The sequence below is a fragment of the Colletotrichum acutatum genome (assembly GCF_030867785.1).
Source record: "Colletotrichum acutatum strain CBS 112980 chromosome Unknown BDZ83scaffold_35, whole genome shotgun sequence".
NCBI lineage: Eukaryota > Fungi > Ascomycota > Sordariomycetes > Glomerellales > Glomerellaceae > Colletotrichum > Colletotrichum acutatum.
In genome coordinates, this window is record NW_026849029.1 from 108,902 (window position 1) to 120,513 (window position 11,612).

Sequence of the window (11,612 nt, forward strand, 5' to 3'; positions counted from 1 at the left end):
ACACGAGCTTGAACAGAGGTATAAAGGAAAGATGGCGGAGTCTACGCGGCGGTAAGACCGCCATTGAGAGAGATTAACTCGAAAGAAGCCTCATCGGCAGTAGGTGAAAGAGGCCACAGAGGCATAGCTCCCCATTGAGCTCGTGCTGCTGATGATGAGGATGGCATATATGATTTGGGCACCAGTCTCATGATTCATCTAATTCCGGCAAGTTCGGGAAGCGAACAAGGTTGCCCGTTCATTTGCTTTCATCAAGCAGCATATGGACCTGGCAGCCATGAAGACGGCGGATCGTAGACTCGGATGCTTTCTTCCTTTTGATGCCACCAGAAGATTTCTCAACAGCCATTCTCGTAGAGTTCTCATGGACTCATACACGTTGAGTACAGGGTGCTGTTGGATTGCGACAGTTGAGCACCCACGATGTTGCGGCAGCAAATAGTTCATCTACCTCCAAAGCACCATCGATCCGGATCTGGGTATACAACGCCACCACGCGAGGCAAATGGGGGCTCAAACGAGAAAGCGAAGAGCAACTGCGCTTTGAACAATCGTTGTTGGGGCGATATCGATCGAGATCATGGGCTGAAAGTCTGATGAAGACAGACGCGCCAAGGTCTGGATCTCAAGATCACAGTATATCGATACCTTCGTTTCGTCCCCGTTCATAGGAAAGCTCTGGCATTGGGTTTGTAGGGCCAACACGACTCTTTGAAGGCCCAGGAGCTCAGCTGGGGGCTTCTCCCTGGTGTTTCCTGATCGTGACTGAGTTTATTCTGTTCATGAAGGCGGTGATGATGATGACAGGCACTCAAAACCTTGCTGAGGTACATGTAGTGCACCGGGAGGTTATGGTGCCGTTTGGCAAGCGCTGTTCACGGATGTGTCCCTCAAGCTGTACCTCGCCATCCGGGTATAGCTGCTGACTGAAGCGGTCAAAGTAAATAGGACAAGATCAGTCAATCAATCAATTCAAATGCTTTGCGTCCGAGTGTGTCGGTTGACTGTCATCTTTATACGGGTCGTAACGTCTAATCGGATCTTAAGTCCGCAGCGGCTTTTAACTCTTAGCTCCGTACGGTAATCGAAGCAGTTTAACTTACAACGATGTAACTTTTCTTCATTTTCTTTCGTTTTACTCAATAATTGGAATCAGTTCAAGGAATATCAAACGGCAATCTGGCAAGCGCAGCAATGGAAGGACATCACCCGAAAACAGTGTTGATCATCGGTGGAACTGGTAAAGTTGGCCGACAGCTCACCAAGCTCTTTGCGGAGACGTCAGTTCAGGTCTATCAAGCCTTCCGCAAAGGGTCGGCGACGACAGAGTCGGGCGCCGAGAACATCAAACCGATTGCCTTCGACTGGAACGATAAGAAGACATGGGACACGGTTCTAGAAATTGGCGCGACGAGCGTATTCCTGGTGGCGCCACCAGGGGGTCCTTTGCCGCCGGTGGAGTTGTTCATTGACCAGGCGCGACTCAAGGGACATGTGAAGCGATTCGTTCTGCTGAGCGGGAGTCCAGTCGAGCCGGATATCAATAGTCTGGGGATGGGTCGACCTCATGCCTATCTAAAGCAGCTTGGTGAGAAGGGCGAAGTGGAATGGGCAGCGATCAGACCGACATGGTTTCAACGTAAGTGCGCGCCTATTTCTAGGTAGGGTCTGGGGAAGTGCTGTTGCTGATCACTGAACAGAGAACTTTGCGGAATTAGAAAACTACCGCGACTCAATTGTTAAAGAAGGTGTTATCTACTCTGCCACCGGGGACGGAAAGATTCCTTGGGTTGCGACAGAGGATATTGCTGCGTGTGCGTTCCAGCTACTTACCCAAAAGGACGCTCCAAACGACGAGTATTTGATTCTCGGGCCCGAGCTACTCAGCTACGGCGATGTGAGTACAGTTGTCTAACTAGACCTTCCCGCAGTAGGAGTAATGATGTTATACAGATCGCCGAGATCCTTTCCAAAACTCTCGGTCGCGAGATCACGCACAAGGACCTCTCGGTTGACGAGCTTGTGGACTACTATGTTCGACAAGGTCTACCTACGCATATTGCGGAGATGCTAGGCAACGCAGACATGGCCATTAGGAACGGGAGTGAGAACCGGATGAACAGTGTTGTTGTCGATTTGACAGGGAAACGCCCAGCACGATTTTGTGACTTTGCGGAGAAGAATAAGAGGCTCTGGGCGCAGAAGTCTGAAGGGTCTTTTAATCCAAGCATGGGCATCAAATATTAACTCCATGAAATGAATGATGATTGTACGCCAACCTATCTGAAGGGAGATACGGACTTTCCACCTAGTTCACATACTAGCAATGCAGAGAAGTCGAGTCTCATGCACAGAGCCATAGATACCAACGTGCTCCTCGTTGGACCAAATGCTATCCTGAATTTAAAAAGACATAAGGCAGATATACTCTTGCTCGATACTTCTCTTGCTCTTCTTTCAACTTCTGGTTGCAGACTTCCTTCGTGTCCCCTTCCTCCATGACAAATATAATAGTGTTTCCGCCAAGCTCTATCCATTCACTGTGCTCGACGGCATATGCGTAGCCGAGTCCAATGGTTCCTCCCTGTCCATTAATGCGAATACGCCATGAAGTAGACATGCGACGTGATCGCGTAGGTAGCGAAAACCGACTTCGGTGTTGAGTACGTTAGAAGACAGGTAATCAGACGACTCGCATCAAATACGTTGATATGCCACGAGAGATGCTGCATAAGTGATGAACATATTCCACAGCTACTTGATCTAGGTGCCCAAAATAAAAAGAGTGTCGTATTCCTCGTAGTCGCTACCGCTCTATTGCTTTTACTAAGCCTTGATAGTACCCTATGTGCTCAAGGCCGAGATTGGTTGACTAATAGCTGGTCCGGAGAAGGCTCGATGTTATCTGCTGTCTCCTCCGTTGGGCAATCGTGACTGTCGTTCCATACCCAATTCTCTCTGCTGAACCAAAGACAAAGGACGAGGCTTGAACTTCCGGAAAGCCGTCTCTAAATGAACCAGTGACATTTCGCGTCTATCAATCGACCCTCAATGCATTGTTTGCCCACGATCTGGGATAGGAAATCATCGGCCATCTCATCGTCCTTGGAGAACATGACAGACTCGGACTCGATGAGTAAGAGGCGCATCGGAATACCAAAGAACATGTACCAGCCGAGGTCCGACCGTGGACCAAACATGTCGTTTTCCATTATCTTAGTCTTGGAACCTTTCAGCAAGGGATCTTTTCGAGAGGCTTCATCACCCCTCAGCCGATTATCAGCTCCACGGAGGAGAATAGCTTCCACTTCGTCAGGTCAGTGCAGTCAGCATTCCAAATTACTGGCATCGGCATGGTGCGGTGGCTTACTTCTCTGAAGGTAGTGGCAGAGAACTTCCAGGTCGTGGGTAAAGATGGCTTTCTCGGGGCCATCTCCCACTGAGATCTTGCGATCCAAGGCAATCAATCCGGTTAACGGCGTATTTTTATCAAAAATCTTCCCGTCGTCGAGGAGTCTGCTGATCCAGCTCCTGAAATCAGTCCACAGATCTTTGACTAGTTCCTGCGCTCGCGTGTAAGGAATTTCGTGAGGATGCTTCACGATAGATTTGAACACTTCGTCGCATGCCTGTACCTTTTTCGAGGGCTGGTCGGCAAGGACCTGGGTGTTGAAATCACTAGAAGCCATGATTATCGCATGAGGTGGTTTCGTTGTCTACAGAGATGAGTCTGAGAGATGATGAGGCTATCTTGGAAAGGAAACATGACCTTTCTTATAATTCAGGGACCTATACCACTCTCTGAACATCCGGGTATCACTCTGTTGATGACAAGTCCACGATCATGGAGCTTGAAAGCACCACCTACTGAACACTCAACGATCCATAATCCTCTCCTTCTTTGTCTATATAACAATCTATAGAGCCGCCCTACCCCGAGGGAATGATTGGCGAAATCTGAAAAGTATTCACATCCTGATTTATAAGGGTGTGGGAACCATATGTGGCGGTTTCCCTGGCCTCTGTGCGACCACCCGGTAAACTTACCCGTCTTTCGACACTCGCCTTCTGACAATAAATACGAAGACACCCACCCCCCCCATCAAACCAATAGCTCCTACCGCCACAGGATAGATATAGGTTTGGAAAAGAGGCAAAGTTCCTACACGTGCAAGTACAACTGAGGCATTTCCTGAAATGAATGAAAGGTGACGACGCCACGACTTTGGCGGTGAATGGCGGTCACAATGACTTCTGCTGATCCCTTGATGAGCTGGTGTATCGAGAGGCCGTGTGACTACTGGAAGCTGCTGCCCGTGATGTGTGTCTTTCGAAGAGTGATGACTGACTGGAGGGGATTACCGACGATGACGTGGCTACTCAAGTGATCTCAGAAGATCCGATGCTCAGCACCAGGAAACCAACTCAATGGGTAGGATCCCCTTCGATCACGCATATCCTCTGAATTGCGCAAATGGGGGCTCAAGGAGAAGAAAGTGGGCGAAGCTCACGAGTCCTACAGAGGTGGTTTGTAAGTGGAAAGACCGTTTGTAGGGCTCTAACCGCCTTCCTGGTTCACCTTCGCTAGCGACTGCTCAGAACCCAAAAACTGGAATCAAACGAGACTCTGAAGACATGTGTGCAAAATTTGGGGATGAAGATAGCCAATTGGCCCTTGTACACCGGCTCTTAGATTAAGTGACTACAATTGGGTCAGCGCAAAACTGGGCAATAGCATGAGACTGAGCATCGTATGCTTGCTTATATTGTGCATATAGACTAGTATTCTATAGATTTGCCTTGTTCTCTTGGGAGCCGGGAAACCCTCATCATACACATAGAGATACCAACGACGATGCCCACTAAGTAACGAAGTAGATCCAGAGCCGCCTGATCTGGGTAAACCAGCTGAAAAGTGCCGCATTCCGCGAAGCCGCCAGCGTTCTACTGCTTTCTCCAAGCCTCGATAGGACCTAATCTTCTCGAGGCTGACGTCGGTTTACTCAACAGATGATTCAGAAAGCTCGCATTTGTCCGCCGCCGACCTGGGGCCCAGGTCTCCCGATCATGTTTGGTAATGGTGAACATAACCGATTTCACTAGAGATTGGTCTCTTCGGGCTCTACTCTGCAGGCCGGAACGAGAGGACTTTAACCGATTGCTTTGACCGACGGTGGCGAAGCAGGAATGATCTTGGCATCCAGCAATGTCCTCTCCAAGTTCTTCCGGTCGACAACTTTCTTGATTTCTTCCCCTTGGAAACCAGAATTTCGTTCCCTACACGCAGCAAGCCTGAGATTGAGAAGCGTGAAACGCATTGGAATATCGATGAATAGTACTGCGCCAAGGAGTGTTCTTGGATCAGTGCCCTCTTCATCTCTCCCACGATTCGGCCAAGAGAGGTCCATAGGATCTCTCATCGTTGGTTTTCCCCATCTCATGTTAGGCGATGAACGGGGGCAGTCATCGACACCGACCATGCAGCTCACTCCATCGTGTTGATTAGTACTGACATATTCGCAAAGGGGTATTTGGGTTAAGGTTTGGCGATGACTTACCGTCTACAAGAGTTGCAAGTAGACCTTGCAAGTCGCCGATATTAGCACCTTGCCCAGATGCATAAGGCCCCACTGCCACTGACCAGTCGTCAAAATCATTGCTATATTTTTTGAAGAGAGCCTGTGCTTCAGGGTATTGAGTCAGACTTATGCCTTTGAGGCGTTGAAATTGAGTGCGGATGCCATCGATATATCCCCGTACTGGTTCATGGCCTTGAGGTTGCTGTGGTAAGCTTGAACTAGCCATGATTATTATCGAAGTCGCGGAACGCTGTACTGAATCAGGTTCAGGAGACGCTTGGAGCAGGTAATGACTCCTGTTTTGTAAAGGGCATATGCCCTCTTTAATATCCCAGAAACCTCCTACCTGCCAAGTTTGACACGCTGAGGCGTATTCAGTAAATGCCCGCAGCCGCGTTTCTCCTTTTATCACGAGCCCACATGATTGAGCCTCACAGCATCTACTAAGGTAGTATTTGATGGTCCAAATTCCACTTCATCTTTGTCTACATAACTGTGTGTAACATATCATCTGGCGATTGGCATAATCTGAAAGGATTGATGTTCTGCATGAAATGGGGTTGGCGTCATAGGTGGCGGTTGCACAGTTCTTTATTCGGCCGTGCTTGGCGAGGCTTTGGTAGACATACCTGATGATGAATACAGAGACGGCGGTAACGGGCCCGGTCGTCGTCCGACAAGCTTCAAGGAGCAAACATCAATTGCCCCGAACAACAGCTTTATTCACCGAGTCCCTAGATGAAGACGTCCATCTATTCACCACACTCCTAGGCTACTGCCGCCTCGGGGTAGATGTTAGTTTAGGAGAAAGGCAAAGATTCCCACACAGAAGAGCTTCAATATGGAATTTGCCCAGTGCGAATCGCAAGTAACGATGCTATGACTCTGGCAGTGAATGACGGTGAGAGCAGACTTTCCGCCTTGCTGAGGTGGTGTAAGTCTGACACAGGTGTGGTGTGCTGCCGGAAGCTCCCGTGATGAGCTTGGCTAATACCAAGTACTAGGTAGACATGTAGACATGGCGCTCCTTGACCAGAAAGGAAAACAGGAGCACAGAGCATCATCAAGGTCACAGAGAGCGTATTTGAGACAGTGTAGTGTAGTACCCAACATATGGATTACAGATCATATACAGAGCTACATATCTACGTAAATGACTCCGGGATCCTTTATCCGTTCTGTTTTATCCAAAAATCGACTTCAACTTCTTCCATTACATTTGATCATCTGTAATTCGTACATGACATGTTTGCTAGATAAACCATTGACATAGCGTGATACGCTTACAGACGGGAGCCGTGGATGACCTTGACATCGACGGCGAGCTCACGGCCAGCGTCGTTGAGGACAAGGACGCGGACGGAACCACGGCCGGACTCGAAGGCGTTGTTGAGGCGGGACCAGAGGTTGGACTGGTCAATGACGGGCAGGCCCTGCTTGACGTCGCCGGTCTCGGTCATGGCAGTGACGTGACCATCGGCGAGGTCGAGGACGCGGTACTGCTTGAAGACGGGGCCGAGCATGGTCTGAACAACGACGCTGGGGGCGGGGTTGGCGATGAAGGAGGACTCCTCGTGGAGCTGCTTGGTGAAGAGGTCGACACCGAGGTAGCGGTACTGGCCGGTGGCGGCGGAGGTGGAGATCTTGATGACCTGGCAGGGACGGCCCTGGAGCATCAAGAAGTCGCCGAGGCGGATGTGGTGGCAGGGGATGGTGACGGTGTTGGGGAGGAGAGGGGCACCGGAGCCAGAGCCGGAAGACTGGCGGCGGGGGGCGGAAGCGGCGCGAACCTCGGAGACTTCGTAACGGTCAGCATGACCATGATGATGATGGTGGTGATGATGGGGGTGAGCAATCTTGTCCGCCAGCTTGTGAAGGCCTTGACGGAAAGAATGGTAGTGGCCTGGTGGTGCGAGCACCCTTCAGTGTCGGTCCATAGATTGGGGGGACGAACGGCGCAACCAAAACACACGCACACACACACAAAGCCCAATAAGCATTGGACGGACAGACAAGCCAGCAAGCACACGCACGCACAAAAGGGGGTCAAGCAGAGCACTGGGGAGGGGGACTTCAAGACTTACCATCCTCGTCGTAGTAACCCATCTTGGAAGACTTGTGTTGGGGCTTGGAGACGTGAGTGGGCTCGATGGTCTCTTCGGTAACCTTGATGGTTTCCTTGTACTGCTGAGGACGGGGGCGCTCAGATTCGACGGTGTACTCGTCGACGTGGGAGTGCTGGTGGTGGGAGTGGTGATCCGAGTGGTGGTCGGAGTGAGAGTGGTGGTGGTGGTGGTGATGAGGAGCCGGGTAGGTCTCGACGGTGACTTCCTCCTTGTGGTAGGTAGGCTGGAAGCGTTGACGGTACTGGCGTTCGATTTTATCAATCGGGTTTACCAGGTGCTCGTGGTGACGGGTGTCGATCTCAACGCGAGTGTCGTGGTGGTGGATGCGAGTGTCGTGGAACTCTTGCTGAGTGGTGTATTGAGAGGGAGCAGGAGCAGGAGCGGGAGGGGCAGGGCTGGATAGAAGGAAAAGAAGAGAGAAGTCAGTTGATGTTTTGATGGGGGAGCTTGATGGGGAAGCTTTTTCGCTCCGGTTGACATATTTGACGTGACAAGTGGTTACTTGGCCAACATGGGACTAGGGGGCCGGGAGGAGGCGTCCAGGGTCCATGACTGGCGGCTCGTAATGGGCAAGGAGGGAAATTTGGCGAAATACCGGGGCCCGAGCTGAAGCGGTCCCGAGCCGGGGTGCCCAGTGGGAGGAGAGGTAGGGGTGTGTAGAAGGAGGAGGAAGATAGGTAGGTGAGAGACGGTTGCCAAGGGGAGGCGGAGGGTGGATGGGGGAGGAGAAGGGGCGGTGACCGGAGTGACGCGAGTGGGTATGTGTTGTTTTGAGGTTGCATGGGAAGAGGGAAGCGGGAGTGAGGGGGGAGGCTGGATGAATCGATCGATGCCATGCCATACATAAGCTGTGATGGGCACATGCGGCCACGGATAGAAAGGGTTGGGCAGAGAGAGGAATAGAGAGAAAGTGATGAACAGATAGACAGAGAACAGATAGAGAAAGATCAGAACATACCGGTACTCCTCACGGTAGTTGTGGGACTCGTAGTGGACACCGGGACGGTGGTAGTGTTCTTCGATGCGGACCTCTTCTTCGTAGCGGTGCTGCTCTTTCCGAGGGGGAAGAGGCTGCTGCTGCTGCGGCTTCGACTCGGCGATGGTGGTGAAGGAAGAGTATTGACTTTCCTCCCGTCCGGGCTTGTTGGGCTTCTTTTCGGGAACTTTGATCTCAAGCTCCTCGTGCGTCTGAGTGACTGTTTGGGTCTGGGTTTGTGTCTCACTCTCCTTGTAGGTGGAGGGAAAGACGCTAAAGGGGACGGGGACACGAGCTTCAAAATCCAGATTGGCGGCCTTGGGGGCGCAGAGAGGAGAATCTTCTAAGCGTTCCTGAAGTGAGGAAGGCAAAGAAGAGTATCCTCTTGCTTCGTTTTCCTAAAAAAACAAAGGGGAAGGGAAAGGTGGAAGAAGCCGGTCGTTCAAGTGACACGCGCTTCTGCTTTTCTCTTCTCTTTTGGATTTGGAGGAAAGGGGGTGTGCCGACAGGAAAGTGAAGTTGGGCAAAAAGGGCGATTGAAGCTTTGAAGATGGATGGAGAGGAGAGAAGAAGGAGGGAGAAGAGGGTCGCTCGAGATGTGCGATGCGGATTGGGTTTTGAAGACGGGGGGTTGGAGGGTGATGGTTGGACCGAGCAGCAGAGCAAGCGGCGAGCGAATGCAGTCTGCAGAAAACGAGGGTTGTGAAGGGTTGCCGGGGCAAGGGGTGAAATGTTGTGCTTGTGTGTGTGTGTGTCTGACTGTCTATTGTGTATGAGTGTGTGCGAGTGTGTCCTCTTGAGACTCTGGACTGGTATCTTGGATCAAAGTGGGACCGAGACTGGGATCAGTGTCTTTGTGGGTGGATGGACGGCTGGGAGTGGATGCGGAGGAGGCGGGCTGGACGATCTGGATTGGACAGGATTAGATCGAGTGTGTCTCGTTTTCTGGGAGAGATATCAAAAGATGTGAGAGGAGAGACCAACCGAGAGTCTGTGTTCTGTCTGGTGTGGGTTCAAGTTGTGATGGATGGTGTGCGAGGGTGAGAGATGAGAAAGATGCCTGTAGAATGGCAGGAAATGGTAAGGTATGGATAATAGTACGGATAGGATAGAGAGAAACTTGAGAAAGACGAGCAATTCCCAGCAAGAAAGTGTGGTCAAAGTGCGCCGTGTGTTGTGTGGGAATGTTGACATTGGCTCCCGTCTCCTGCATCAGACCAGCAGTGGATATTCCGTTTGTTTATTCCGCCCCGAAGAGGACTAGTCCGGGGATGAGAAGTGGAGATTCGACATGGGGCAGGTCGGCAGGAGGAGAAGCTCGGAGCTGCAGCTCGAAGCTTTGACGCCCTGGCAATGTGTACATAGGTACAAACCACATTCATCTGGTAGCAATGGACGCCTTGCATCTGAGGTGTCCAGGCCAACGGTACCCAAGTCAGGCACCAGTTTGCTCCGGCGCGGCAGGTACCGGGCACCACTGCACACTTTCCCATTCTCCATTTCGATGGCGACCTGCCCGACTGTTTGAGGTGAGAACGTGCCAACCTAAGGTACCTACATCCATACATGGAACGCTACGTACCTACGTACCTGAGCTACCTAATAGAAGGAACCTCGGATACGTACTCCGTTCCCGCTGTCTCATCCCTCCCCGTCCTTTCCCATCTGATTCTGACTGCCCGTGCCCGCACATGTCGCACACCTCACCTCAGAAAATTGGAAGCTCTTTCTCACCATTCGATCTCTGCGCCTAGCCACGCACACGTCAATTGACAGCCCGACAACTTCGATATGGGGTCAATTGATTCAATGGTCCATCTTCATGCAAGTAATAACCATTCGAGTCATTCGCATGCGATGGAATGCCATCCTACTGCATGCAAGATGCTGCCGACTCGATGGACCACCACTGCACCAAGGCTTCTACAGAGCTCAGCTCTCCCACACCACCACACAACACACACCCACCCACCTCTTTTCCCTAGCGCTGCAAAGTGTGCCAGGCAATGTCGGCAGTAATCGCACCTCCAAGACGCCCGCTTGCGCAAGCTCCAACAGTGGACCTTCTCGCATTGATTATTGACCACCGTCCTGGTCAAGTTAGAACTTGCTGGACCGACCGCTGCCGACCAGCTTCGTCCTCGGCTACCCGTTTCTAGGTCCTTCCCTCCACCCCAAGATTACAGGCGCCGTGGTCGATCAGCAACAGAATAACCCCAACTTAGCTGGCTGGGCTGGCCCTGACAAGACATCGGAGGCTGGAGCAGAGAGACTGGGACCTTGTGGTGCCAGGAAGAGGGAACCCCAGATTCTCGCAACTGGGCAGAATCTGCCAATTGTTGTGGTATTACATGGCCCATAGGCGTTCCCACCCAGGCGCCGTGATGGGCGCCACCACAAATCCAAGAGGCGCCGGTCAATGAACTCATTGGACTGTCACTTTGCTCTTGAGCATGAGGCGACGAACAGACACTAACCATGGGCCGTGTCGAATGTCTCCTTGTGTCCAGCTGCATTGCTGACGGCTGTCGCGAATTGCGCTGATGCTCCCACCCTACGAATACGCTCTGTGTATGTCGCCTGTCACATCTGGCAGCTTGTTGACACGCTCGTCAAGTTACGGATACAACAAACAAAACACCGACTTGGGGCTGGGTACGAAGATCGTCGTTTCGCACACGGCCCAAATGCCCGCTATCGACCGTCTGCATGGTCCGCATAGCCTGACCGCGGCAGCCCGGAAACTCAATTGGCCAGTCGTGGAGCTTCCCCAACCACCCTTCAGCTGCAATCGCCCTTCCCGGCCTTTTGTTTCCAGGGTTCTCAGGCCGGCGGCTGCTTCTGAGGCCCTGCGAAAATCAGCAATTGACCACTTCTCAAGTTCTCACACCAATACGGGGGATCCAATACTGGGTCTCACACATCGTGGAA

The 11,612-nt window shown here is 51.8% G+C and overlaps 4 protein-coding genes across 4 annotated transcripts; 1 reads left to right on the forward strand and 3 right to left on the reverse strand.

The window, feature by feature from the left end:
- Positions 1 to 1,194: 1,194 nt before the first annotated feature.
- BDZ83DRAFT_718689 (family ergot alkaloid biosynthesis protein) lies at positions 1,195 to 2,611 on the forward strand (the record flags this gene model as incomplete). The annotated part of the gene is made up of 4 exons (XM_060512101.1): positions 1,195 to 1,639; positions 1,701 to 1,897; positions 1,954 to 2,204; positions 2,515 to 2,611. The coding sequence occupies 4 exons, from the start codon at positions 1,195 to 1,197 to the stop codon at positions 2,609 to 2,611; spliced, it is 990 nt and encodes a 329-aa protein (XP_060366135.1).
- A 397-nt stretch (positions 2,612 to 3,008) lies between these two features.
- Positions 3,009 to 3,689, reverse strand: BDZ83DRAFT_751130 (uncharacterized protein; the record flags this gene model as incomplete). The annotated part of the gene is made up of 2 exons (XM_060514015.1): positions 3,009 to 3,307; positions 3,371 to 3,689. 2 exons carry the CDS (start codon positions 3,687 to 3,689, stop codon positions 3,009 to 3,011), a joined length of 618 nt encoding a protein of 205 aa, XP_060366136.1.
- Positions 3,690 to 4,890: 1,201 nt separating this feature from the next.
- On the reverse strand, positions 4,891 to 5,919 carry BDZ83DRAFT_729838 (uncharacterized protein). Its single transcript, XM_060512826.1, has 2 exons — positions 5,559 to 5,919; positions 4,891 to 5,488 (listed from the first exon to the last, which is right to left on the reverse strand). The coding sequence occupies exons 1-2, from the start codon at positions 5,803 to 5,805 to the stop codon at positions 5,151 to 5,153; spliced, it is 585 nt and encodes a 194-aa protein (XP_060366137.1). The 5' UTR covers positions 5,806 to 5,919; the 3' UTR covers positions 4,891 to 5,150.
- A 758-nt stretch (positions 5,920 to 6,677) lies between these two features.
- On the reverse strand, positions 6,678 to 10,245 carry BDZ83DRAFT_791495 (uncharacterized protein; the record flags this gene model as incomplete). The annotated part of the gene is made up of 4 exons (XM_060515735.1): positions 6,678 to 7,482; positions 7,664 to 8,100; positions 8,664 to 9,034; positions 10,240 to 10,245. 4 exons carry the CDS (start codon positions 10,243 to 10,245, stop codon positions 6,863 to 6,865), a joined length of 1,434 nt encoding a protein of 477 aa, XP_060366138.1. The 3' UTR covers positions 6,678 to 6,862.
- Between the last annotated feature and the right edge of the window lie 1,367 nt (positions 10,246 to 11,612).

What these genes read in the sequence shown, in the direction of transcription:
- BDZ83DRAFT_729838 (XM_060512826.1), bottom strand. Translation starts at nt 5,805, where the DNA reads ATGGCTAGTTCAAGCTTACCACAGCAACCTCAAGGCCATGAACCAGTA. An exon ending in ACTTGCAACTCTTGTAGACG is followed by an intron (nt 5,489 to 5,558) that starts GTAAGTCATCGC and finishes AACACGATGGAG; the next exon opens with TGAGCTGCATGGTCGGTGTC.